At 40.4% G+C, this 27,719-nt stretch overlaps 1 protein-coding gene across 3 annotated transcripts in view; it reads left to right on the top strand.

Annotated features, from left to right (window-relative positions):
* Nucleotides 1-25,284, top strand: part of SCUBE1 (signal peptide, CUB domain and EGF like domain containing 1) — a 175,774-nt gene extending 150,490 nt beyond the window's left edge. For 2 of the 3 annotated variants that reach the window (XM_027693634.1, XM_027693631.1), the window contains 13 exons: nucleotides 1,077-1,199; nucleotides 4,346-4,465; nucleotides 5,586-5,678; nucleotides 7,550-7,666; nucleotides 9,281-9,439; nucleotides 11,229-11,432; nucleotides 12,825-12,986; nucleotides 14,926-15,093; nucleotides 15,938-16,099; nucleotides 17,471-17,668; nucleotides 18,646-18,798; nucleotides 19,290-19,369; nucleotides 20,123-25,284. In XM_027693634.1, the coding sequence (XP_027549435.1) occupies nucleotides 1,077-1,199; nucleotides 4,346-4,465; nucleotides 5,586-5,678; nucleotides 7,550-7,666; nucleotides 9,281-9,439; nucleotides 11,229-11,432; nucleotides 12,825-12,986; nucleotides 14,926-15,093; nucleotides 15,938-16,099; nucleotides 17,471-17,668; nucleotides 18,646-18,798; nucleotides 19,290-19,369; nucleotides 20,123-20,275 (1,892 nt within the window). In that variant the 3' untranslated portion in view covers nucleotides 20,276-25,284. The remainder of the gene's footprint in view (nucleotides 1-1,076; nucleotides 1,200-4,345; nucleotides 4,466-5,585; nucleotides 5,679-7,549; nucleotides 7,667-9,280; nucleotides 9,440-11,228; nucleotides 11,433-12,824; nucleotides 12,987-14,925; nucleotides 15,094-15,937; nucleotides 16,100-17,470; nucleotides 17,669-18,645; nucleotides 18,799-19,289; nucleotides 19,370-20,122) is intronic. The other variant, XM_027693633.1, reaches the window with a different exon arrangement.
* The last annotated feature ends 2,435 nt before the right edge of the window (nucleotides 25,285-27,719 follow it).

The raw sequence follows: 27,719 nt of genomic DNA, 5'->3' as shown, positions 1-27,719 counted from the left end.
GTAACAGAAATTGTGTGTCATAAGGAGGTTTTTTAGAAGGGCAATGCTGGTGCTTCCATTACCTGTTTAAGTAAAGGTTTTTTCTGGGACTTGTCAGTTTTTGGGACTGCTGACCCAGGACCTCCAGAAGTCCTGACTCTTAAAAATAATAACATTGTCTAGAAAGATACCTGTTGTATGAAGGTGTCCTTCCCAGTTCCTTCAATGCGTGTAGTCCATGTTTTCTAGATTTTTGCTTAATCACACAGGCTAAAATCTTGCATCAGAAATTCTGGATTCCACAGGGATCATCGAGCCCAGCTTTAAAGGGAATGGTCCATATGGGGATTGAACCCAGAACCTTGGTGTGATTAACCTCCTCTCACCAGAGGAGAGATTTGCCTTGCTGGCACGAGTATATAAATGCTGAATGAATAGACTTAAAAAGGATACACCTCATATTGGCTGGATACTTTTCTGAAACACCAAAAGTTGAAATATTTTATGTGGGACATCAGTGATGACATACCCAGTAACTTCTTTGCCTTCTTCCAAGCTTTTACCTTTTATTTTTATTCAGAGAGTAGAAGTCTAAACTACACTTGAGCTGCTAGGTTTTTATTGAATACATCATTTCCTCCTTCACCTGAATCATAAAAGCAAAATCTGGGAATCACTGGAGAATTTATCTCCCTGTTTTGCAGAAGTGACCTAATCTCACAGATGTTTATGCCTCTGACATTTTTCTCTATAATGCAATATGCGTTTTTGTCCAGATGCTGCAGAGACTCTGGAGCATGTTCTGTATCTTGTGAGTACTTCCAAGAATTTCAGTGTAACTGCTCCTGGCAAGTAAATTGTATCCTATGCATAAATCCCTGAGAGAGTAGGAGCTATACATGTGTCTGAGGAAAAAGACATGCAATATGCATTAAAGTTGGTTGGCATGAGCATTGCCTGCCTTTATACATGTTGACAGAGACTCAAATATAAAAGATGTAGTAGAAAGAGGTTTCCTTATGCACATTTTATCTTAATGCACAGTGTATGTTTGCACATATGGTTAACACTCCTTTCAACGTTGTTTATATTTTCAGATATTGATGAATGCAGCATCAGCAATGGCAGCTGTGACTATGGGTGTCTTAATACCATGGGGAGCTATGAGTGTGTCTGCCCACCTGGAAAGAAACTGCACTGGAATAAAAAGGACTGTGTTGGTAAGTGTGGAAGCCTGAATTGTGGTGATGCTCCTGTTCTCAGGAGAGTGGAAAAGCCCTTGGTTTCGCCTGAGAGATGCTGCATTTTCACAACATAGAGCCCCAAATTATAAACTCAGATTTTATAAACTCAGATAACACCTGATCCTGAGGGGGTCCATGGGCTAGGATAAAACTGCAGGTGGTTTAGAGAGTGGGCAATATGTTGGATTTTGTTTGTGTGGATTATTTTTAAGGTTACAAGTCCATTCACAGAAATCTAAGTAGGCTTATTATTATTATCTTCTGTATTTTATACTTTTGTCCTTAATTTGTCCTTTTTCCATCTCTGTAATGTCAGCTATAACTCTGTTTCCCTCTAAGAGGAATTCATAATATTCAAAATATTTACCTGTTTACAAGTAGAACAGGTTATTAAGATTAATATCTACATTCACAGCACCATACCCCAATTTTTCAAGTTATCTCCAAAGATATCCTGCCTAATATGAAGTACTGACACAAGCTGTGTCAAAAGTATTAATCACAATGAGCACAAATCCTGAGACCACTAAAATTATGGCCCTTGACCTGAATTTCGGTATCCTTTTTAAACAGATTACTTTTATCCTGGGATATTATTTGAAGCACAGCAAATCTTGGTTATGGCTACAGCCATTCAGAGTATTTTCTGTGGGATTTTAATGCTGTTTGTACATTTTTAATGGGAATGACATAGCTTAGGTTTTTCACAGACAAATTTTGGTTCTGAGGGTTTTGTTTGCTTTTTTTTGGTTTTGGTTTTGGTTGTTTTTATTTTAACCACAAATAACTTCTCACAGATACATTTGGGGCTGATGCCTAATACCTCACTGGGAGCAAGACAGAACAAGAAAGGAGGGGACTTTACTTCAGAGAACTACATATTGCTTACCTTTATATATATTAGCTTCCCTGCTGTATAGAGAGCTAAGTGTTGTAACAGTAAGAAAGAGATAACTCTGTTCCTTAGTCATCCAGCAGTTCTTCCTTGCAATATGCCAGTTATTCCTCTGGAAAGGAGCTTGTAAATTAGCAGCAGGGACTCAGATTTTTGGAGGTGTGGTATAAAGTCAGACTGCAGAAGTTTTGTGCAGTATTTCCTCTCAACCAACTAAGAATGCTGTTCCCATTTCCCATTGAGAACATTTTCCTTGTTGTAAATTTCTCCTCATTATTTGTAATACTACTCTGCTGGAAGACGGAAAATAGAACACCTTCTCTATTGATACACACCATTGTGCTTGATTACTTTAATGAGGCTTAAAATGAGTGTCATCTCCCTGTTGATCGCCTGCCTTTATTCCCAACATTGTTGAGAGGAAAATACATTCTGCACTGTTATAAGAGCACAATAAAAAGCAGGTGAATTATATTCAGTGATCCTGAATGCCACAATTTGGAGACATTTGCAGTAACAAAACCTTCTTTTGCTCGGCAGTGGCACTTTGTGCTTTGTTATCTCCTCATCCAAAGAAACAGTCTCTTTAAAGACATCACCAAAGCAATATAAAAGACCTTAGGAGGGAGATAAGTGGAGGATGATTATTCCCATACTTGAGATGTGAACATCAGGCGTGTTTATGGGACTTGTATATATTTATATTTAATGAGCGGTGAGGCCAGGAATATGAACCAGCTGGTGGCTGCTGGGACCCTTCCTCTGCACTCAGGCCAAGCCAGGCAACACATATTCCAGCTCCAGCATTTGAATTGCTCTGCTTCATGCCAGCTTTACTGGACTTTTCCCAAACCCTGGTAGAGCCAAACCAGTCTGATCTCAGAAGCAACTCCCTGTCTTGGTGTGGTTCAGTGGTGAGCTGACAGGGAGGAAAAATGACATTTGCAGTAGCCCAGTGAGCCATGAGGAGAACAAAGAGTCAGCCAGGCCCACCTTGTAAGGGGAGCATGGTTGGAAGAAGTAGAAAGAGGCAGCTGGAGAAGAATCACGTCCCTGAAACAGCATTTTTGTGGGGCTGAAGCAGACACCTGGCTGAGATTCACTGAGATTTAACCAGCTGATGCTTGAAGAGGTGCCCAGCTGCACTCTGTGCAGAGGTGAAATCTCTGGGAAAAAGGAGGGAAGCAGTGAGGCTGCCTCAGTGATGGCACCTGCCGGCTGCAGCCAGGAATGAACCTTGTCATTTGTGTGTGAAAAAGGAGGTACTTAAGCAATACTTCAATCCCAAAAAGTGATAAATTAAAGTGAATGCAGGCTTATGATTATCAGTGTCATCACCTCAGGGTGAAGCTCAGAGACTGCAGCAACGATTCATAACAACTTTATGTGTTTTCAGCTAAAACACAAACAGTCCCTTACCCAAATGTGAGGAGTAGCTTGTGAGACCTGCAGGATACTCTTGTCTTCATCCTGCCATGGAGCCAAGAGGAGAGGCTCTATATTTCCTTCATGTCAGCTGCAACGTGCCCCATGTGGTGATGATGAGAAATGGCTGAGATCTCTCTGTGTGTCACACTGTCCCTTCTAACACTGCTTGGGGCATGTCAGCAGTGGCTGAAAGGACCAATGGGACTGTCCATCTCCATCCCAGCACCTCCTCTGCCTGGCTGTCTTTTCTAGTTCCAGAAGCTAGAGCATTGGGCTAAAGTTGAAAAGTCTGTGAGAGTTTAAGAAGTGGAAAATACGATTTTAGTGGTTCATCTAAATAAATAAATCTTTGTGAGGGTGACTCCTTGTGCATGGTGTGGTAGTTGGTCTGTGCCTCCAAAAGGGGGGAGAGGACATCTCAGGTCATTAGTGTTGCCTGTTGCTTCTGAGATCAAGCTGTGCACACAGAACTGTGCTCACAGACTCCTGCCTTCCAGAGTGAGACCTGGAGCTATGGCTGGGTGGTCCCAAAGCAGAGGACAGGAGGGAAAGACTGATCTAGAGTTTAGGTCTAAAAATGTGGAGGAGTTTCACTTGCAAGTACAAGCTCGAGATCCAAATCCAGATCCTCTCTTCCTAATATTTTCTTATTTCAGAAATGCCTGCACCTGTCCTTTTGGGGGTTTTAGCACTTCCGCCTTTCCTCACCACTGTATTCAAGTGTAAGCACGAGGTTCTGGGTTGGGCAGTGTCTGATTTTTTTATATATATATATTTCTCTTTATTTTTTTCTCCTCAGAGATGGTGAAATGTCTCCCAAATGCCAAACCAGCTCCCAAGGCTCAGCTGGTGTGTAGTAAGACAGGAGGCATAGAGAGCTGCTTCCTGTCATGCCCATCCAACACTCTTTTTGTTCCAGGTTTGTACAAAGCATTTGTCCTCTTCGAGTCTGGAATTGTGACCTGATGATTTTTCTCTGTTATTGCATTCATGATTCTTGCATTCAGTTTTTGTTACGGACAACAGTAAATGAGCAACATATCGTTATAAATTAAATTGGGCCAGATATGCACATCAGTAAATACAAGAAGAGCTGATTGTCAGTTCCATTAGAGGTTTGGTCCTTCACTGTTTAATTTGAGGTGTCATTTGCGGGGGTGGGAAATTTCTAACAAAAACCTGAGAGACACATCCACCTTAACCAGGATGGTGCACATGAAAAATTACAACATCTTGAATTGCTATGTCAAAAGGGAAGGAAAAAATGGATTTCAGTGAATTCCTGCTGCTTTTTAGTACCGTATTTTTCAACTTGAGCAGTCTTCCCCCCCACACCCCTTTTTTTTTTAATCATTTGCTACAGGTAATTTGCATCTGCACAGTTTTTCAGGGCAGGGCAGGTGGGGTGGGGAGTGTTGCTATTGCTTTTTCATAGATATTCTGGCACAGGATTATTTTTCAATGTCTCTACTTTTCATGTTAGTCCTGGCATGATATGCAGTAGAGCTGTTCACTCTTTATTTACAGTTTAGCAGAGATTACTGGAGCTGTGCATTCATCTAATTTGTAAGCAGCAGTACACAGTTTGATCTGTGCAATATGTAAACCCTGTTATGGTTCTAAGTGTATTATTTTTGTTTCTGCCAATAAATTCTGTCAGAGCCTGAAGCTAAAATTATTGTGAAAATACGTGGTTTATTTTTTAAATTATAGGGATGATCAAAGCAGAAAGACTCTGCCATGGACAAACACGAAATATTTTCTACTTGTGCACCGTGGAATTATGTACAGTTAACCTCGTGCCAAATCATTTATAAAACATAACATTTCAGTGCTGGAAGAAGCAAAACTTGTAGTCAATGCTGTGAAGCAGCAGCCTTTGGCAAATTATTTCAGCCTTTCAAAATCCGAGTTCAGCACTTAAAATGTCTCTTTATTCGGTGGCATTAAGAAGTTTTTTCAGGCACTAAACGTTAATAGCAGAGGATGCTCTGTGAGGCTGTTGCCCCCTGTGCTGACCGTGTGTTCCCACTCCTCAGATTCGGAGAACAGCTACACCCTGAGCTGTGGAGTCCCCGTCCAGCAAGGCAAGGCTCAGCCAAAGCGCAACACCACCCTGCCCAGCTGCCCAGGTAGGTGCTGCCCTGCTCTCCTGGGCCTTGGAGCCTCAGAGGAAGGTGATGGATGTGCCCCAAACCACTTGGGAGTTGCAGGACACAGAGCTCTCAAGTTACACGAGGCCAGGATTAAGGTGGCCGGTGTTTCATCACAGAGTTGGAAGGGACCCACAAGGATCATCCAGGCCAGCCCTCAGCCCTGCACAGGACCATTCCCAGGAGTCACACCATGTGCTGAGAGTATATTTCAAACCCTCCTGGAGCTCTGGCAGCCTTGGGGCCGTGCCCACTGCCCTGGGGAGCCTGGTCAGTGCCCAACCAGCCTCTGGGGGAAGAACCTTTTCCTGAGGTCCAACGTGACCCTGCCCTGACACAGCTCCAGCCATTCCCTGGGTGCTGTCCCTGGTCCCCCCAGAGCAGAGCTCAGTCCCTGCCCCTCCTCTGCCCCTCCCAAGGAAGTTGGAACTGCAGTGAGGTCTCCCCTCAGTCTCCTCCTCAGTGCCCTCAGTGTCCTCACACGGCCTCCCATCAAGGCCCTTCCCCATCTTCATTGCCCTCCTTTGGACACTCTCTGAGAGCTTAATATCCTTTTTATACTGTGGTGACCAAAACTGCCACAATATCGTGCACATACTCACTTTTCTGCAGCTCTCCTGGAGGGCTGGAGGGTGCTGAGGTGCCCTCCAGTGCAGCGTTGTGTTGGTAGGTCAGCTTAGGAGTGGAGGAGGTTTGAGATATATCCAATAAGAAGAAATATTTAGCATCATTTGCTTTCCGTAGTCCAGCCAGGCAATAGCAAGCATATCAAAATGGGATTTCTTCACTGGGAAGTGAGCCAGAGGGACCCATCAGGAGCACAAGAGCAGAAGGCCAGGGTGGGTCCTGGCCCTCACCTGCAAAGCCCTTCCATAGGAGCACAGATCCTCCTGCTGGGGATTACCAGTAAAAAGGTTAGGAGACTTGTACAATAAAACACCGTGTTTCATTCATCTTTTTTTCAGAAATGGCAGGATTATTTTTGCAGAGACATTTGGGATGGTCCTGTGCAGGCCTGAGAGTTGGCCTCGATGATCCTTGGGGGTCCCCTCCAACTCAGCATATTCTGTGATTTCAAATTGTTTATGAAAGCTGATATTCAGCATTTAAAAGAAAAAAAAAAGTTGAAGTCTGACAAAATTAGAAACAGTTGAAACAACATCCAGCAGTGGGAAGTGTCAGCCCACTTTACATATCATTACCTGCTGTGCTTCTCTCCAATTCTGCCAGTTCTCTAACCAAGTATTTGGAATGTGTTAGGAGGTACAATGCTGTGGAGAGAGGTGACATGTGTCTACCTTTGGCACAGGGGCAGGCTGCCTCTGTAGTCCTGGTTCTAATAGCCTTTAAAACAAGGCTTGGATTTAAAGCTGAAAAATCAAGGTTACAAGCCACAGACTGCAGTCAAATAAAGGTGTTTTCTTTGGATGGTTTTCAACTGCCACTAAATTAATCTTATCCCTGGTTGGCATTAACAGAACTGCAGCCAAGTGACATGGGAAGTCACAGACAGAGAGTAGGGAAGGTAGGAATAAATCTTTTTCATAGTAAAATAAATTCACTCAAAATGCAACAAGCTGTGCAGGCCTGCTGGAGGGGAGGTGTATGTTCAGAGCATGTGTGATACCAGCAGATTCCTTGATCTCTCTGGGCTCAAGGGTATGTGCTTCTGTGAAAAAATGAACTTGTGGAGATGCATCCCCTTGTACAAGGTGTGTAACTCTTGGGCTGTCTCTTTTCCATGTCACAGGAAGGCTTTTGAGCCTGTTTTTAAAAACAAGTTCCGGACTTCATTTCCTCTGCATCCCAAATGATAGTGCTTTTTTTTTTTTCCCACTTTACATCAACAGATTCATTAGCCCCTCCAATCAAGCAGAAAGCTCGTTTTAAAATCAAAGATGCAAAATGCCATTTACGGCCTCGCAGCAAAGAAAAACCAAAAGATTCTGGGAAGCAACCTGTTTCAGGTGTGTAGTTTCTTCAACATGTAAATTTTTGTGTTTGTTTGCATATTTTGTTTTCACACTGTGACAGAAGAAAAGGAATGGTTTTCATATTTGGATCTGAATTTAAGCTCAGGCCAAGATTCTCAGTGCCCTGGGTTTGGATCTAACAGTGCTGAAAATGTCACCAGTTGCTCTGAAAAATCTTTGTTCAAAAGGAATTAAGCTGATCCTTCTTCTGGCCTTGATAATGGCACAAATATCCTGAGACAAAAAGCTATAACTAATGCAAAATTACATGAAACAATGTCAGTTTGGTTTGATTTAGTTTTCCCAAATGAAGTTTCTAAAATGAAACAAAAGCTATTATTTGTTTGCTCTATGCTGGATTAGTGTCCTATTGTAGCAGCAAAGACAACCCCTAAGCAGGAAAGTTACTACCAAAATCTGATGTTACACAGCCTTAATCTTTTGTTATGATGCAGTGAGAACTTATGATGTTAGAAAAATATTTAGAAGATTTAGATCCAATTATAAAAAAAAGTGACATTAAAAAAGTTTGTGTTGCAATGAGTCCAGGTAATCAAATGTTTTCAAAACTTGTCTGACTAGGTATGTGTTTTATTGTTACTAGTTTTGAACAACAATTTAAGGTGGAAAAAAAAGAGATTTTAGAAGTTACATATTTAACAGATCCTTGAGACATTTATTTCTTGCCCTACATCCCTTTGATGCCATGACAGGGACAAATAAAGAGTGGTTGTGTGCCATTGGTGTGCGTTTCCACAGCTTCAAGTGTTTGGAGTTCATTTAAATTTAATGTTAATGCTGAATGTTTTGTGGATTTTAATACATTATATTTGTGTAATTGCAACAGCTTATATTGTGGCTTAAAGCAACTTAGCAGCTTACACCAAACACCTATTGGTGATATATTTTCTGTTGTGAATTTGGTTTACAACCACTGTTACCAGTCAGTGAGCAGTCATATATGTGCTATGAACAGAGAAAAAATTGCTATTTTAAAAAAAGTAAATGGTTTAAATATTTCATTTTTAAAATTTAGACTCATTTTCTCTTTACCCTGAAATCCAGACACTTGTGTCCCTAATTTTGCAAGTATTGACTTAAAATAAGTCTCAGTCATCAAGATGCTTATATATTATGCTGTCTTTATGTGTTCCTTTCTCTTCATAAGATGTGACTACCAGACTCATTTTTCAAGTCACAGAAGTTGATTTTTTTTGGTCCATAAGGTCACCATGGGAATGGATTTCTTGGATGCATTTGCTTGCTTTGCCTTGTGTTTGTTATGTCACCTGAACTTCAGGGTCTAAGAGGAAGATGATATCATGCAGCCACACTCTGGGAGTGAATTCCTTCTGGTGGCTTGAGCGCTACAGATTCCTCCCTGACCTGGAAGGTCCATCACCTACAACAGTCTGTGATTCCTGCTCAGATGAAACCTTCCAATATATTTTCATAGCCTTTCATACTGCACAGAGGAGGAGGTGTCCCACCACACACGTGAAATGCTGTGAATCACTGCGTTCGTGATAACCCAGATATTGCTTGCTAGCCTGCCACTTGTGGCTTTGCCACCTGATTTCTTCTCTGTGTTGCTTCTCTCATGCAAAGGAGGCCAATTCCCTTGCACAGACAACTGCCAGGTGACCTTTGTGAACCTCAAGTGCGACTCCTCCAAGAAAAAACGCCGAGGCCGCAAGTCCCCGTCCAAAGAAGTGTCCCATATCACTGCAGAGTTTGAAGTGGAGATGAAGTCAGAAGAAGTCTCAGGTTTGTGAAAGATCTGTCTGTGGAGAGAAATCAGTATTTAGTTCCTCAGTGTGTTGTTAAAATCTCATTGATGCTGTTTCACCAAGCTGCCGTGCAAATCTTTCAGCACAAGGCTCATTCCACAGCCTTTCCTAACTCCGAGGTTCAGAGATGTAATTGAAAAGAATCAGGTATGAAATTAAGCCAAAGGAACAAAGATTGAACCTGCAGCAAAATTCCTTCAAAGCCTTCAGTTAAGTCGTGTACTTTAATTCAGTCTGATTTCCTTGAACAGCAGAAGTGCTAATGGTTGCACAGGGAATGTAAACCTTAGGTAGAAGTTCTGCAACAACCATGATAAAAATATCCTCCAAAATGTAAGTTGCTGAAACTTCAGTCTGAGGTTCAAACACTTCTATCAGACCGCTGGAAAAATCATGTTTTCATAACAATCTTCAGGAAGAAAAATAATTGTTTCATATTACTGAGATGGAATATTATGTTACAAATTCCAGCCCAAGAAAATGTGGGCTGAATTCTGTAAATATGTCAACCCTCAAAGTCACATTCCTCAGCCTTGAGGGGCACCTCACTAGCCAAGTGATTCAAACAGTAAATGTGCCTGAAAGCACCTTTCTTTTTGCCACTGAGGTATTTTGGTCAGGGAAGTGGCAGGAACTCCTGATCAACTAAGGAAAGCACGGGCAGAGAAAATTCAGAAACATTAGCGGTGGCAGACTGGAAGTACAACACAGTGGGGTTGCAAATTTGCCCCCATGGGCAAAGTCCACAGGAGGCACAAGGTGAGGGATCAGTGGCAGGAAGCTTCATGCAGTGTTTGCAGAAGGGAAGTTTGAAAGAAGGCCAGCACTGGAGGAGCAAACACTTCTGTATTGATAGTAGAAATCTTGCCCTGATTCCTTCTTCAAATACCTACTGAATTATTCACACACAGCTTTAATCTGCATCTCTTCTGATGCTCCTCGTCTTCCCACTTGGCTTGCCATCACGTGTGTTTTATTATCCTCAACTTATCAGGAGCTCAGGGACAGCCAGTATCGTGGCTGGGAGACAAAGCTGTGGCCAAACCAGCAAAACAAGAGCAGGTTGGAAAGTAAATTATCAGGTTGGGAAGTAAATTACCAGTGGCAGCCTTGCTGAATTCATGGGATGGTGGCAAAACAGTGCTGAGGGGAGGTGTGGGCTGGAGGGTCAGCTGAGCATGTTAATGGCATCTTGTTAAAGCATCTGGTTCAAGCATGTTCAAGCCCTGGGGACTGTGTAACTCCATGTATTCTCTCTGTTGTGTTCATGTGTGTATTAAAGTCAGTGTGTTTTATGTATGCTTAACTCTGCCAGACATCTTAATTAACCTTTACCAAGGAGGTTTTTGGAAAGCAAAATACTGCTTTGCAAACGTTAGAAACTGCTTTATGTCATTAGTAATGATGGAACACAAACTTAGAAGCAAACTGGAATCCTGGACTGCACCAGAATTCTCAGGGAGGTCTGAATGCTTCCTGCAGCCCTCTCCCTGTGCACTCAGTATAACCTCAGTGCTAGAGACAAGCTATGAGCACTCAGAGTGCACTTGGCAGGTCATGAAACTGTGTGATGGACCTCAGTGCACTCTCTGGTCCCTCTGAGAGGCCTGATCTTGAATCCAGTGAGCTGCTGCTTCAATTTATGTGGAGAAGACAGTGAAGCAGACAGAGGTGTCACAGTGCAACGCAGGCTGAGCTCTTTGTTAAGCACCTCTTTTAAACATGAATCTCAATTGCTTCTAGTTTTGTTATCATTTCCCATCTAGACACCTGTAACATTGACTGTGTTCGGAAAAGGATGGAGCAGAAGCTGCAAACTGCAATCAAAACATTGAGGAAATCTATTAATAAACAGCAATTTTACATTCAGTTTTCTGGGACAGAGTATGAAGTGGCTCAGAAGCCAGCTAAAGCTACTGAGGGGCACGAGGCTTGCAGTACAGGGCAAGTACTGCAGGATGGAAAATGTGGTAAGTGCAAACAACCCGAATATTCAGCCATATCCCCCAAAACAAGCCATCCAAAATTACCTTTTCCATGGTGAAGCAGGGAGGAAATCTCTGAGATAACGATTTAGATCAGTATCACTCAGCATATGTGCATGGACCACTGATGGTTCATAAGGCTTTGAAGGGAATTCCTTAGAGGGTTGCAGGAAAACAAAAGCACATATATGGATACATTCCCATGGCAGGTATCAAAACCTGCCACAAGGCAGTGTTGGCAGTTAGTTCCCAGTTGCTCCCAGCATCTTATGAAAACACAATTACAATGCTGTAAAACAATAAGATGGTGTTTGCCTAGGTGCTATTTATTTATTTTTATATCTCCTCTCTCACTCTCCTCACCACCAAATAATCCATGACCCATGGATATATTTATATTTAATGCCCAAGAGGTCCATTAAAAAATAGACCATAGAAACCTGTTTTAACTTTGCATACAATACCTGATGTCTTTAAGCCTTTTCCCATGTTACCAGGCTCTAGTGCTTTGCTGGGAGCAGTGTGCTAGTGCAAACTTACTGATGGCAGTTCTCAGCACTGCAAGCTTTCTAATCACTTACAGACATCTTTTCAAAATCAGCATATCTATTTTTCCAGCTTTTTATCAGCATATCTATTTTTCCAGCTTTTTAAATCACCAAGTGATTTAAAGGCAGAAAGAAGTGCAGATCTGATAGGTGCTGCCAGTGAGGTTGTTTTCATCATATGGGAACAGTGATTTAGAAGCTGTATTTGAAAGACTGTTGCTATTAGTGTCTAGAAACCCTTGCATTTCAACCACCTCTATCCAGCAGAGGAAAATGTTTCATGCAGTTACGTGCCCTGTTGCAGCAAGAAAAGCATCTGTGTTCATATCTGTGTCTAAAACACTTTACAGTTGGGGTATTTGAGTGTCAAGAGACATAAATTATTACATGGGATACACTGCCCTCGGAGAAATCTCTAGAAATGATCTCAGGAGACATAAAACCAGCACATAAATGCTCCTGGTATAAAGTAAAAGTAAAAAAAAAAAATTCTTCCCACACATTGTGCAACTGTTTTAATAAACTGCAATATACTGTTTTAAGACTGCATCAGCTTTATTAACATGTGTGTGATGAACACTTCAGGGCAGCACAATGCCATTTAATAGTTCAAACAACAAAAGAAGGACCTTGTCCTGATGTAAATCGACCACAGTGGGGATGGGTCTGCTTGCACTAAGTGAGGATCCTGCACTAACATATGTAGAACATACCCCATTTATAATACTTGGGCCAAAGAGATCTATCTTCTCTAAAATGTTTTGATATAAAGGCAAGTAATGTGATGAAAATGAAAGTCCTTATGTAGATTCCCCTTTTGTCTCCTCAGTTACCTGCAGCACGGGCACCTTTTATAGCGGAGAACACAATCAGTGCGTTCCCTGCTCACCAGGAACATACCAGGACACAGAAGGTCAACTTACCTGTGAGCCTTGCCCAAGTAATGATGGACAGGGAGTAGCAGGAGCCCGGAATGTGTCAGAATGTGGAGGCAAGTTTCATTTGGTTCTAAAGGGATTAGGTGTTGCCACACCTCCTTGAGGCGTGGGGGCTGAACGAGGGGGGAGCCTTCCACACTGCTGTCTTGTGAAGGTAAAGGAGACACCTCTGTGCACTTACAAGCACTGTAAAGAATGTTTGGGCTTGTTCCATCCTCTGGCACTGCTGACAAGAAGATGGGATCTGCCACAGCAGTGTGAGTTGTGGTATGGAAATAAGCAAGCCAAGGAGGGCACTTTGCTTTGAGTCAGGTGTGGCATCTGGACATACCTCAGCTTGTAGGGACTCGTCAGGTATATTGGGAGCCAAAGGGATGGATTGCTTTGGACTGGTATTGGTGAGTCTAATGAACCTGCCGGTTTCATGTTTTGCATGAGATGCAGTTTACCTGCTCTAGTTAGCAGCAGTTATAATTTTGAGATAGTTGTGCTGCAGGGATCTGTAACCCAGACTCAGAACTAATGACTGCAAGTTTCAGTGCTGCTTGAAGGCACTGCAGCTTTTGGCAAGTGATGTAGCACCTCTGACTCAACTTCATGAGATATAAACCAAATTACAGTGATGCTAATACCTGGTGCTCCTACTGTAACTTGTTCAATATAAGGTTTTAAGACACGACTGTTAATTTATTTTCCTTACCTTATTTCATTACAGATGAGCAAAATCTAGTTTATAGCAGATACGTTATCTGACTTTGAAATGAATCTGTCCTATCTGCTACTTTAAAACTCATCCATGTAATTTACATTAATGCTTTCTCCCAGGATATCTAAAGTGAACACATGATGAATGTCACTTGAGAAACTGCTGGGTTTTCCCACTGAATAAAAAATAACTGGTGTCTCCAGTCCAAACATATGATAGATTTTGCTGATTTACTGTATGAAGGAACTGTCAAAGGAAAAATCTTGAAATGCCTGTGCATTTTTGCTCTGTTGATATGTATTTATCCAAAATCCCACAAGAATAGCTTATCAAAATAAAATCTGAATTTATAAAGGTTGACTACAGACTACTGACAAAAGCAGCACAATGACTGGAGGAAAAAGACCTTTGTTTCAAGGCTTGCATTTGAATTATTGTTCAGCACAACAACAAAAAGAAGGCTGGCACCTTCCCACAGAAGCCACCCCTGTAGCCCCCTCGCTACCAAATCCTGGCCACTCTAAGCCAGTACACATGCTGTGATAATTAATTTTCATGAGATCATGTAGATATGAGGCCAAAACATGATTTAGTCAACCTAGTCATTTTGGGCATTCCTCGGGGAAATCACTTCAGATCTATTTTGCTGGCAGTTTTAATACAGAATTTCAATACAAGTTACTTCATTCTTATAAGGAGTGAGACGTATTGGTGCTGAAAGCACTATTAAAATCAAACTGTACCTCTTCTTTTACGAGATGTCTGTAAGCCTTCACAAGTACTTAATTTTCAGACCAAAATCCAGATCCAGATCCGCTCTTCATTATCTGCCTTCATGTTAAAGTGCAGTAACCAGCTGGACCAGAGCACGTAGATCAGTTTTGCTACTAAAAACAATAGGAAAATTGTCTTAAAACTGGTAACATCATAATATTTCTCTGAGGTCTGAGTCACAACAGCTGACAAAGTGCTTTGAAATACTCAGACAAAAGACTTGGTGAAAGTACTACGTATTCTAACAAAATCTTAATTTAGAAAAAAACCAAACCAAACAGAGACATATTTTCCAAAAAGCATATTAAGAAGCTAATTGTATTTCCTGGTGGTGTTTTTAGGAAGCAGTTACAGGAACAATACAAAACCAGCAGGTAAGATTAGAATTTGATGTGCAGCTGCCTTGATGTCACATGTTTAAGTTGAAGGAAGCCTTGCAGGCTGCTAGTGGGTTTTATACTTTGTCCAGAAAAGTCAACACACTAATACAGGTGACCATTTTCACTTTCTAGGGCAGTGTTCTCCTGGGCACTACTCTTCAGATGGTTTTAAACCTTGTACAGTCTGTCCTCTTGGTACCTACCAGCCTGAACCAGGGAGGACCCTCTGCTTTCCATGTGGTGGTGGGCTTGTGACCAAATATGAAGGTGCTGTTTCCTTCCAAGACTGTGAAACCAAAGGTGAATTTAAATTTTTTCCACAATTCATGTTCTCCCTTTCTTGCCCTCTGGTTTATAATCTTCAATGCTGAGGGGTTTTTGAAGGCTCCAGAACAAACACTGTCGCTGCACGGGCATGTGATTAAATTAAATCAAGAAACCTGTAAAGCAGGAGTGGTCTCCTGAGATTGCACAGGCTGAGCAGGCTTTATGGTTTTCTTTGGGATTTACCACAGGCAGGTGCAGGGTCAGCACTGAAACTGGTAAGTGAATCAGCCCCACTGTGTGGCAAGAAATAAACTTGCATTAGACAATGCTTTCACTTCCATATCTTGTATATTTTTATGTATCAAATCAGAAAAACTAAACACTACAGAAGTTATATGAAGCTAAGGATTGGTTATTAATGGGCCAGGCAGAAAGGGTAAGGGTGCAACACGTTCTGTGTTCCATAATGTCAACTTCCAGTGCCAGTGCTAAAGAAGGAATCTGCCCAAATGCATTTTGGTTTAGTTACTGGAATGATATGCAAACAGACACAAATGGAAACCTCTCTCCTGCTATTGTGAAAGTCATTTTTCTTGTTGAGGTGGGTCTGCATCAGCTTCCATTTATTAGAAATTCATAGGAAACAGTGAGAGACGTGTGTAGCACACACTAATAGTTCATCAGGGTTTAGCTCTAGTCTTGGGATTGTAGTTAGAAGATCCCTTGTACTGGAAAATGCAGGGACCTCATGTCTTTTCTGCCTTTTATGGCCTAATAAATATTGCAGAAGAGGGATCCTGAGGTATGTCCAGGGTGGAAAGTTCTCTTTGCACTGAAATGGCTCCTTTCTGAAAATAATACACCTCCTACCCTGCAGTTCACTGTTCTCCTGGACACTACTACAACTCCACCACACACAGATGCATCCGATGCCCTGCGGGGACCTACCAGCCTGAGTTTGGGCAGAACTACTGCATCACCTGCCCTGGGAACACCAGTACGGATTTTGATGGCTCCACTAATGTTACACACTGCAAAAGTAAGTCACATTGACATTGGTTGTGACATAAAGCATGGTTTTGGCTCTGAACTGCAGCTTGAAGGCTCCATCTCACAGGCCAGACTTCAGTTCTGTATTTCCTGGTTAGCAATATATCTACTGCCAGAGGGAATAGTAAGAATTGGGAAAACAATGAGGAAAAAAAAATAGGAAAAGTGCCATTTGATCCATGGGAGTGTTTTAGGTTTAATGTGATTTCATAGAGTGCCAGCTACAAGTTAAACCTACAGAGCCTTTAGTTTCCCCGATCCTGTGGGTTGTCTAACAGTGATGCATATTTCTGTGTGACTCTGCAGAGCACAAGATCTTCTCTCAGAGTTACTGCCATTTTATAATAATTATAAAATATTAGCAGAGATGGTCATGCATACTGCAACTGCCAGGTAATCACTTATGACAGTGAGATCCTGCAGGCTTTTTTGCAGTACTCAGCCTCCTACCTTCAATTACCATTTTAAATCTCCCCAAGGATTTCAGTGCAGTCTTATTTGATCTTTTGTGAATGACTGATTCTTTTAGGCAAGCTTTTGTTTCCATCTCTACCATGCTAATTTAAGACAATGTCTCTATAATAATTAAGCGATGTCATATAAGCTAACTGTTCATGTGCAAATCTACTGTAAGTTTTTATTCTGAATATGTGAGATGTGTCTAACCCTTCATAATTCCTAATAAAATTGGAGTAAGGAATTTGTAAGGAATTTGAAGAAGTTTGATGATTCTCCTGTAAAATAAAACCATCCTTGTTACTTTGCTTTTTCCAAGCCAGTTTCTGACCTTGCATAATCTTTGAGGGTTGGATTAAGCAAAATATTTAAACATATATCTAGCTTTATGTGGATCAGTAGGCCTGGAGAGATCAAGCTTAAGTGACTTGTGCCAAATTCAATAGGAGTTTTGAAAACTTAGGAAGAAAAACTGATCCATTAATGGAGTTTCTTTATTGACTGGTTTAATCTGAGGTGAAGCAAGGCAGATCTGTGATCAAGATCACGGTCATTCAGCTAAATCAGGTTAAAAAACAAGTGTAGTTACACCAGGTGCATGTCAGCACAGTCTCCCTGGTGACCACTGTGTGAGTAACTCCACAGCTGGATCATGGTTACCTACCTGTGCTTCTCAATGAAATGTTAAAGCAGCCTGAATGAACTATTAAATCAGTGCATGCACCTGAGACTAAGCTTTTGCAAATCAGTTGGAAATCCTTTAAAGGCTTTCCCTAAAGGCTTTTCCTCGTGTCTTTCTAAAGCCACAGGGAGGAGTTTAGACTTGCTCTTGACAGATCTAGAAAAACACCTCAAATTAGCTGATCAGCTAACACAAATGCTAATTATTTCTGTTTCTCCACAGACCAGCACTGTGGGGGAGAACTTGGGGACTATACTGGCTACATTGAATCACCCAATTATCCTGGAGACTACCCAGCTAATGTTGAATGCATTTGGAATATAAACCCACCCCCAAAGAGGAGGATACTCATTGTAGTACCTGAGATATTCCTCCCAATCGAAGATGAATGTGGTGATGTTTTAGTAATGAGGAAAAGTGGTGAGTTGCCAGACATGGGTTGTATTTATTGCAAACTGATTGGAGTGGAAAGGTCACATTTGAAAGGATGACTGTCTTCATGTAGCTGGTGTTTCTAAAAAAGTTGTGGAATGAAGGGGCACAGCAAGTTAGAACACCACCAGTAACAGTTAACAGAGTGATTGATATTAATTATTCAAGTTTCTTGTCTGAATCACAAAGCAGGTAATGGGCTTCTGTCTGGCCCAGTTATCACAAGGGGCAAAGCCCTGCCACTCCAGAAGCCAACAAAGCCATGCTAAGTTATACTGGGAGAGCCATCTCCTGTAATCTGTACAGATTGTCCTCTCACCCTTTGTAAATACACATAGACTGAAGTTACTGCTAAATCCAGGCAGTGGCTTGGTACCACTGACACCCTCAAGAAATCCAAAGTTTTCCCAGTTTTATGTGGAGTTAAGACACCAGTGAGATGCTCTCCTCTTTCCCATGGAGGATGCAGGCTTCCTTCTGGTGATCTGTTGTTGAATCTCTAAGAAGCACCAAACCTCAGTGGCAATTGTTTATATGGAGCTTTGTTGAAAGCAGTGTATTTTACTCACTAAAATGGTGTATTTTATTTGCTAAAGCAGTTTTCATAAATTCTTATCCTTGAGGGTCTGTGTGCAGCAGGCTTGTTCTTACCTGTCTGGGACAAGCATATGGGAACTCTGGAATTCAATGCTAGAGTAGTAAACAAAATAACTAATATCCATAGTAACTTTATAAATGTCAGAAATTATCCCTAACCGTCTGCTTAAGCTTCTTGCTATGGGACTCCCATTACCTTTGTGGGAAAACCTACTTGTCCTTATAGGCAGATTAAAGACTACACCCATTCTATCACAAAAAACTTGTCAGCTGAGAAGTGTCCTGTCAATTTGACATTTCTGACCCCTAGATGAGGAAGGGTGCAAAAAAATCATTTTACAAAGAACATCATTTAACTTCATTTCCAGCTTCTCCTACTTCAATTACTACATATGAAACATGTCAGACTTATGAGAGACCTATTGCATTTACCTCAAGATCAAGGAAGCTCTGGATTCAGTTCAAGTCAAATGAAGGAAACAGTGGCAAAGGATTTCAGGTCCCCTATGTGACTTACGATGGTGAGAATGGAATTGTTTTCCATCTTTTTGTTACATCTGAATTACAGAAAATTGTCCTTAAGAATCTCTCTTACACTGCTTACAGGGAGAAAAGAATGAGGAAAAACTTGATGTAACTCATTTTTAGTCCATTGAATTACTTTTAGTGGCAAAGACTTACTGAAATAATATATATATAGTATATAGAACCTTTGTCAGTTATTTTTTATCCCCGGTCCTGTTTTTTCATCTCCAGAATGCAGATAATTATCCGTGTGGAGTAGGATTTTGAGGATGTTAGTATTTATAGGAATAATTCAAAACTACTGTTCTAAAACAGTAGAGAATTTTAAGGTTTTTTTAAAATTTAGACTAAAGCAGCCTGAGAGACAGTGAATAATTTACTAGATATGAAATTTCTCAGCTCTGTCTTCAAGAGGAGGTCTGATTTCTGGCTGTTATCCTCCTAAAGGATGTCCCAAACAGTCACTCAAGTGATCTTTATTTTTCAGAGGATTACCAACAACTAATAGAAGACATCGTTCGAGACGGCCGATTATATGCGTCAGAAAATCATCAAGAAATTCTAAAGGTGAGAAATTTCTGCTTTATCTGAGGCCAACCAATAACTCCTTTTACTGAGTATTTTCCCAAAATAGTCCTTATTACCTCGATAGGGTCTTATATACTTTGAGAGGGTCTTATTACACTGAGAGGGTCATTATATTTAAAGCTCAAGTGTGACCCCAAATTCAGTTCTCTGTCTTCTGAGGTTTATGCTGGTATTTGAAGCAGCACAAAACCAGTAGCGCAGCTCAGTCCTTTGTGGAATCAGGAACTGAATTAAATGCGTGCTAATGTGATTAATAAGATTGTATGTTAGAAAAATTAGTCAGCTGGGAATGAAGAGCCCATTGTTTGAAGAGCCTTTGCCAGCCTCAGCCTGGCATTTGAATGTTTAAATGAGTCATTAAGTTTTCCATGCATTAAAAAATGTGTTTACCTAAATCACTGTCCTGCCTCAACAAGACATAACCATAATATGGAGCATCGTGAGCTGTCCAGGAAATGGCTTTCCAAAGGTACTGCAGCAAGTTTGTGATTAACTTTGTCCCTCTTCATACAAGACCTTCCAGGAAGGCTAATGGTAGACAGATTAATCAATATAAAACACAACAGCAACATGGAGCAGTCTCCTTACTCTGCTTCACCCAGACTCAAGTGTTGCAAGATAAATCTGATTGTTGTTCTTTAATTTTGAAACCTGTGCAGACACTAAATCCAAACTCTACTTTTATCTAACACCCACACACGTATATATATCTATATATTTTGTCTTCCACAGGACAAGAAACTGATTAAAGCTCTCTTTGATGTACTGGCACACCCCCAAAACTATTTCAAGTACACAGCACAAGAGTCAAAAGAAATGTTCCCAAGATCATTTATAAAGCTGCTGCGATCCAAAGTGTCCAGATTTCTACGACCATACAAGTAGTCCAGTGGTACTCAATTTTTGGTTACTTTGCATTCCTGTCAAATATCGTCTTTCCTCCACAGTAGAAACATTTGCTAATTTGAAGGCTCTTTTTTGCAGTCTTTGTTCTCAGTTGTATATGGAAGAACGCCTATAATGTTTTATTATTGTTAAAAGTCAATGTTTTGAACGGGATTTTTACTACCAAAAAAAAAAAGTGCATCCCTGAGTGCATCTCATTGAAGATCTGAATTTATGTCTGCACTAGTGTATCCTCACTCCCCATTTGAAATTTCATGATGTAGAAAATATTCTTTCGAGCTTTTTATTTTTCCATCAACAATAACTTTTGTCAAAGAAAGGAGGAGTCTATTCAAATGTGATTAAACTACCTGCAGATAAGTTCTGTTGTAGAGAGAAGTATGTAGTATAAATAATATTTGGATTTTTGAATTGCACTTGAAGTTTATATTTGAATCTTTAGAAGAAAACAAAAAAAATATCTAAATTTTGTTATTTCTCAGTTGTGGCTTGGTGGAACCTCTGTCCAAGTAGAAATCAAAAAGGGAAAAAAAGAGAAAAAAAAAAGAAACATATGTATAATTTTGTTTTATGAACTACATGAGATTGAGTCCCATGCCCTAATGTCCTAATGTTTTTATCTGTCCTCTTCTAAACTTCTTCAGAGGTTTGCCACTGTCAGTTATTTGATTGAAACATTTAGCTCTGGATTTCCGTGCACCACTTGGTCCCTTTAAAGGCATTTACAATAGGATATGTGAGAAATGAACAGCAACACTAGCAGTCTTGTTTTTCTTTCCATTAAGAGAGCATCTAATTAAGTACAATATATAAATATATAAATATATACTTCTATTTGTGGGTACATTAGTAATGTTATCTCTAGTTACTGTAAATATTATTCATGCTTAAATCTTTACTCCCACACGCCCTATTTACTCATATCTATATGTAACTTTGTGTAGATGATTAAATGACTTCTCCAAGTGCTTGTCACTTCTATTGACACCGAACTGAAGCCTTTTGGAGTTTTATAATACTGGATAATGGTTTACTCTGGGACAATCTCTTTCAATATGCAGAGGAGTTGGAGTCTCCAGAGACAGCCTGAACTTAGGGTCTAACAACTCATTTTATTCCACTCATGGATCTTAGGTCTTTGATGGGCTTTCTCTTTAATACCTAGATTAACCCTCATTTCCAAGTGTAACTTCTCCTTAAAAGTCCTTTGTTAAAGGCTATTAAACCTAAACTTTTTGTGAGGGTGTTGTAACTACTTTTATTTATTATTCACCACGAGTTACGAAAAGTGGACTTTCAAAGAAGACGTTCTGATCAGTCCTACATTCATTGTGTGTCTGGAACAACAACAAGAGAAAAAGTTTCGTGTATTTTTTTCCCTTCTCAGTAATTATTTTTAGGAAAAAAAAAATTAAAAAGCAAAAAGTTTTTAGGTACTCAATTATGTAGGAGTGTATAGCTAAAAAAACTGCTTCAGCCAAACAGTACTTCAAAGTCTGACAGGTTATTCAGAGTATTATCAAGATACATTAGAATGGGTCAGGATTGAAGCCATTCTACTGAAAGATATGAAGGAAAAATATGAAAAACATGGAGAAAATTAACTCCCTCATTTGGTGAATTATTTGCAGTGGCCTTTAGAATTTCAGACTTCAGTGAGCAAACTCTGGAACCTGCTGCTGTACAGTGAGTTTAGTAAAATACTTGCTAAAACGTTTTGCTCAATAACCAACAAGTTTGGACATAATTAGAAAAATGAGTCAGGTTTGAATGTTTGCAGCTCTACTTAGAAGTGCTCTTGGATGTGCAAATCTCTAGTGAAAAAAGTAATGACAAGTGGTATATAAAGTTAAAAATGCTTTGAATTTCATACTAGATTTATAGTTACAGAAACTGGCAGGCACCAAATAGAAGGTGAGTTCAGCTCTTCATTTGTTAGTGTAAGTGTAGGATGTCTTCATTATCACACAATAGTAGTACAACAACAAGGAAAGTCTTCTTCTGTGGAGAAGACCTGGGAACAAAAACCACACAAGGAGAAATGCGGCTGCCTTTAAGAAAACCAGCTTTGTGAAATGACAGAATCAGTACAGCACAGAATTTGAGCTTTTGCCCTGAATATGAAATATTGCATTTAAACATCATAAATACAGCCCTGCATCTGCTCTTATAGAGTTACACGTTGTATGCAGGAGAGGTGCAACAACATGTTGTTGTGTTATTGCAGGAAGGCTGGACCAGTGCCTGTTTGTGATTGCCCAATTCTGTGGCACAAACAGAGCTCCTTGTTTTCCATTTGCAAATGCCTTGTGTGCTTAAAAGCTGCACCTGCAGCACTTACCATTTTAAGCCTCCTCTGCTTTAAACACTGCACTTATTTCTAGTGAGGTGGTGGTGAATCATCCCTAAACATTCTCACAGGCCACCAAATCGCCTCCTGCCACAGTCCAGGAGCCTGCAACAATCCAAAGTTGCTAATCAAGCCCTGAGTCGTGCCTTGAAAGCACTTAGGGCAAGGTCTGTGTGTGTCATTTGAGAGCAGGGGGCATCAGGATTTGGTGTTCAGTACCTTGGCACCTGCATCTTGCCTGTGACAGCAAGATTTATTCTGCCTGAAGATTTAGCTCCCTGTAAGTGGATTTAAAACTGCTGCAGTCTTCTTTCAGCTCCATCACAAATCAGATTTTGACCTAAAGACAAATTTTTCAAAAGGAATTGATTTCCTCTTTGCACCTCCCATGTAGAATAAAGTTAGGACTACCTAAAAGTTAGACTAATCTCTCCCACACATCAACTTCATTCTAGGGTAAGCCCACTTAAAAGTAAGTAAGCTTACTTAAAACTAGCTTTAAAAAGCCAGGTTTACTTTAGTGTAGTTTAGTTTTAGACTAGCTTAAATAAATACTGGATCGGTCACAGCGTTTTCAGAGCCCACATTCTGAGTTGGCAGCTGGTTTGGAAAGAGCAGAGCTCACCTGTGGTCCTCTGTCTGTGAGCAGAACACGAGGACGATGCCACACAAACAAAAAACATCCTTTACACGTGTTCAACATTCAAAAAGGAAAGTCAAACCCCATCCCACGGCCCTTTGTAAGCCTGTCCAACAGATTCAGATTTCTCAGGTCATTTTTAACGATAAACAACCCAGTTTTCATCTTGCAGAAAACAGGTTGGGAACTTCAGGAGCAAAAAGTAGGGGAATGATTGTTCTGCAGGATCTGCTGACAGGTCTTTGACAGCAAAACCTCCCTGCTCTGTGACAGTTCCCATGTCTGGGACTCTAAATACCTTTGGGGCTCTTCAAAAAGAAGCTGGAGTGAAATCTTCAGCAGCTGAAGCCAAATTTGTCAGCCACCTCAGGGGTCTTGGTGATTTTCTGATGATGGGAATGAGTGACACACACAGTTCCTTGTGTCATGAGTTCAAGTAGTTGCATTTTTTTTCCTAGTTTAAAACCACTGATTGACAGGAATGGTAGTAACTGGAGGAGTTTCTTGTAGACTCTCAATACTTTGAGACTTTTATGAAATAGGTTTCTAGAACGAGAGACTGTTGTAAGCACTTGGGAAAAAAAATACTTTTGTCTTCCATAAGAATTTATGGAAGAAGTGAAATTTCTGTAAGGTACTATGGGCTTATTCCTCAGAGTGAGACTTGGGTTCAGAGACAAGTCTCAGGTTTTATCAGAACATCTCTCATCTGAACAGAAACAGACTGGGAAATAAACAGTGTCAAAAAACTGTTCTCTAAGTATCTGAATATATACAATTCCAGTTTGTTGTTTCATTTATTTATTCTGTTTCATCATAAAGCTTTTAATCTATAAAATTAATATGTAATATACAAGAGTAAAATGTACAGAAGTACCTTTAGATGTAATAATTTAAACCATCTGTATTCAGAAAGCGGAGATAACAAGTTATACCAACAATTGCAATTCAATTTTAGCTGAACTTCTCAATATCTAGAAAAAGAATGGCTTTGATTAATTAAACTTTATTTTAATGATTGTGAAAATATCTTTTTTAGTTTGTTTTTGTTACTTTTTTTAATTAAAATTATTTTGTAAATATTGTTTTCTATGTTTTATAACTTAGAAAGGCCATTAATTTGCATTGAAAGCAGCAGAGACTCAACATGATGATTATAAATGTACTTTAGGAGACTGGGGTGGTTATCCTTCCAGATTATAGATCCTATTATTCCTTCAGTCTCACTGGCATCATAGGAAGAGTTTTCTGGGGCAATTTAACATGTTCAGTTGCACAGAACTGACTATCAAGTGTCATTCTGAAGTGTTTACCATTTTCATAATATATAAAGAATAGGTATTTTAAAGTTAGTGCTACACAAAGCTCAGAAATAAAATAAAAGGGAATTCAATAGATGACACCCAAGTGTAGTAAAAAGACAAAGGAAGGTATCTCTTTGCTCCTACTGAAAGAGATAAAACCTCATATTGGATCAGCTCATAGAGACTTTTTTAGGCAAAAAGCTCATTATCATCATGTCCATCACCAGTTTAAGCAGGAATTTCTGATAGAATAGATTTTGGGGCAAAACACATGGAGTGTAATATTAGTTTCTGCCCCAATTTGCTCCTTGTAAATCACTGCACAAGGGTGACATTTTGAACTAAACTGTTGTAGATGCTGCTGGGACTTCTAAGCTTTATTACCAATGTAAATTGTGTACAAACAGTATTTCCATATGAAATGTACGATAATAGTTTAGAGCAAGGATAGCGAATAACTGTACAAAATTTGATACTTAGAAAATAAAATACAGTGCTAAGCTTTACCAATATTTTAACAATTCTGTCAGATTTATAGTAGAAGATGTTGTTGTAAATGTACCTTATAAGAAAATACATTTCCTTTTGCCTCTGTATATTAATAGCTTTGATTTGCTACGTCAGAGCTCAAAATGAAGCATGTAATAAAACTTTTGTTAAAATCACTTTCATAATAAACATAAAATGGAATGGATAACCCCTGCCTGCTGTTTATTTGTGTACATGGACAAGTGTAATGTGGACAAGAATCAGAACAGAACTTCTCTTTTTTGATAGCATTTACATGTCTTGGTCTAGTTTTCATCCCTAAGCAACAGAGAGCATTTTTTTTCTCATCAAACAACTGGAGTTTGTGGGTGCTGGGCCACTGAAATAATTTCCTTCCAAACAGGCTTCAAGGAGAGTTTTTCAGAGCAAGAAGAAATCCTGGCCACAGCAAAGCACCACATCACCAACATCCCTCCAAGACCTTTAACTGTTTCTTTAATTCTGATGTTACCATGCAGGTGCCCTTTCCCACATGCCTCTATTGAGAAGCAGCCTCAAAAAAAGAGGAAGGAAACTGTCTGCCACTGGTGGCCTGATGGGCTGTTCCCACCACAAGCTGCCAAGGAGACCTGTGTCTCCAAACACAGCTGCTGCTTGTCCTTCTGAGGACTAGGATGAGAGGAAACTACGCTTGCACCCAGAAAAGTGACTTAAAGAGATCAAAAGTGCGGGTTCCCCCTCCAGCTTTCCTGTAGAAAAAGCATATTTGCTGCTGAATTTTACTATGGTTGTACCCTTGGGCAGTCTGAGATTACAAAGCAAGTAGAATTTGTACAATCAGTGGCCCAAGTGATGCTGGTAATGATGAAGATAGGTGACAGACTGACAGAAAGTAGACCCAGTGACCTCAGTAACTCGGTCAGGTGTGATTTTAATCACCTTTTGCAGCGCACGTTGTCACTGAGGTTACACAGCACGCTGAGGCAGACAAAGAGCAGAGCTGTCATTAATTCAGTTGGAACACCTGGTGGAGGTTTGACAACACCTGGTAGAGGTTTGCTAACACCTGGTCTGGGTTTGCCACTCAGCAGTGAGTATTTGTTAGGAGATGAGCACAGGCTGTGGAGCATTGTTAACACTGTAGCAGCCACCGGCGGTAGGACAGGCAGGAGGCCTCGTATCCCAGCACCCCGCTGCACATCCTCATTTAGCTTGTTAAGAAAAAGCCTTTGTTATGTGACACTATGCTCTGCTGATTTTATATATGTTGTAAATTATATAAATGCTGATGGTATGACGGAGGACTGTTGGTGTCTCTGACAGGTTTGAAAGGCATAAGGAGACTGGTGGCAAAACATCAATCATTGCCTTTTTTCAGCTGGTAGCAATCCATTTAGGTAATATGGGCAGTTATCTCATTCCAAGAAGATGTAACATCATTTTTATGGGGCCATGTGAGATGGCACACAGCTGTCCTTACAGCTTCAGAGCTTTAAATGTGCAACAAGAAAAGGCAGCTCATGTCAAACATAGAGAAAAAGCTGAATTCTAAAGTTCCTGAAAATCATTGGAAGTCAAGTTGATTTCTGGTAACAAAGTACCTGGGTACAAGGACAAAATCTTCCATGGGATTCTAGAGAGGTCCCAGCTGACTGGAAGCTGGTGAAAGAATGAGGAGGACCCTGGAAACCACAGGCCTGTCAGTCTCGCGTCAATGCCTGGTAAAATCATGGAAAAGATTATTCTGGGAAGTATTGAAACCAGGGGAGGTTCAGGTTGGACAGACTTTTATAAAAGTAATATATCTGATGACATGCTGTGTATGCCTAAAGACACAGGAACGGGAAGAACAAGGATCTGCCTTTCCTAAGGTACCCTAACAGCCTGTGGAAAAACTGCAGCAAATACATTTCTTGGGGAAAACAATCAGTGAAAATATTGTTTATACCAGACAATTTGTTTCTTTATTATTCTGAAGATGCTGATCTCTTGCCAGACTTTTAGGCAGGAGTTTAAGTCCAGCCTGTTAAGGTCATTCATCCACCTGTTCCCCATGGCTCTTTTTCTCCATTCTCCTTCCAAACTCCACACTCACTGCCTCTGCAGAGGTTCCTTGCCAGGTGAGTGCAAAACACGCTCAGTGCTGTTTGGGGGATTCTTGTAGGACCTTCCCAAAAAATATACCTGTCCACAAAAGCAGGCAAGCAAAAGCTATACACGGTAACTGGTATTTTGATGCAGAAGAATATGTTTTGCCTTCTTATAGCAGCATCTCTGAGGTTTTAAGCTCACAGCTATGATAAAGTATTTACAGAAAATTACGTTCCTCTTATCTAAGCCCCTATCTCAGCTTTCCATGCTTTTAAGTCCTAGTTTTACCATTGAGAAAGCTGTTTATTTGAAAGCAAATAGTTTCTTTTATAACATATTACGGCATTTAGTGTCAAATGCACCAAAAGTATGTCCCTGCATCTCCTTTTCACTATTATGTTAAGGTGTCTTCTGTCCCTTGCATCTATTGTTGCCAGAGAGGAAGGTTCTAACATGAAACAACAGTACAGTGAAGTGGGCAACGCACATCAGGTCTATTTGGATCAGACAGCCATAAACACTTGGAATAAAGCCACAAACTGCCAGACT

The sequence above is a fragment of the Neopelma chrysocephalum genome, unplaced genomic scaffold (genome assembly GCF_003984885.1).
Source record: "Neopelma chrysocephalum unplaced genomic scaffold, ASM398488v2 Primary Assembly neopelma1_92, whole genome shotgun sequence".
Lineage (NCBI taxonomy): Eukaryota > Metazoa > Chordata > Aves > Passeriformes > Pipridae > Neopelma > Neopelma chrysocephalum.
The sequence above is the reverse complement of the archived record's forward strand: the minus strand, read 5'-3'. Positions and strand labels throughout refer to the sequence as shown.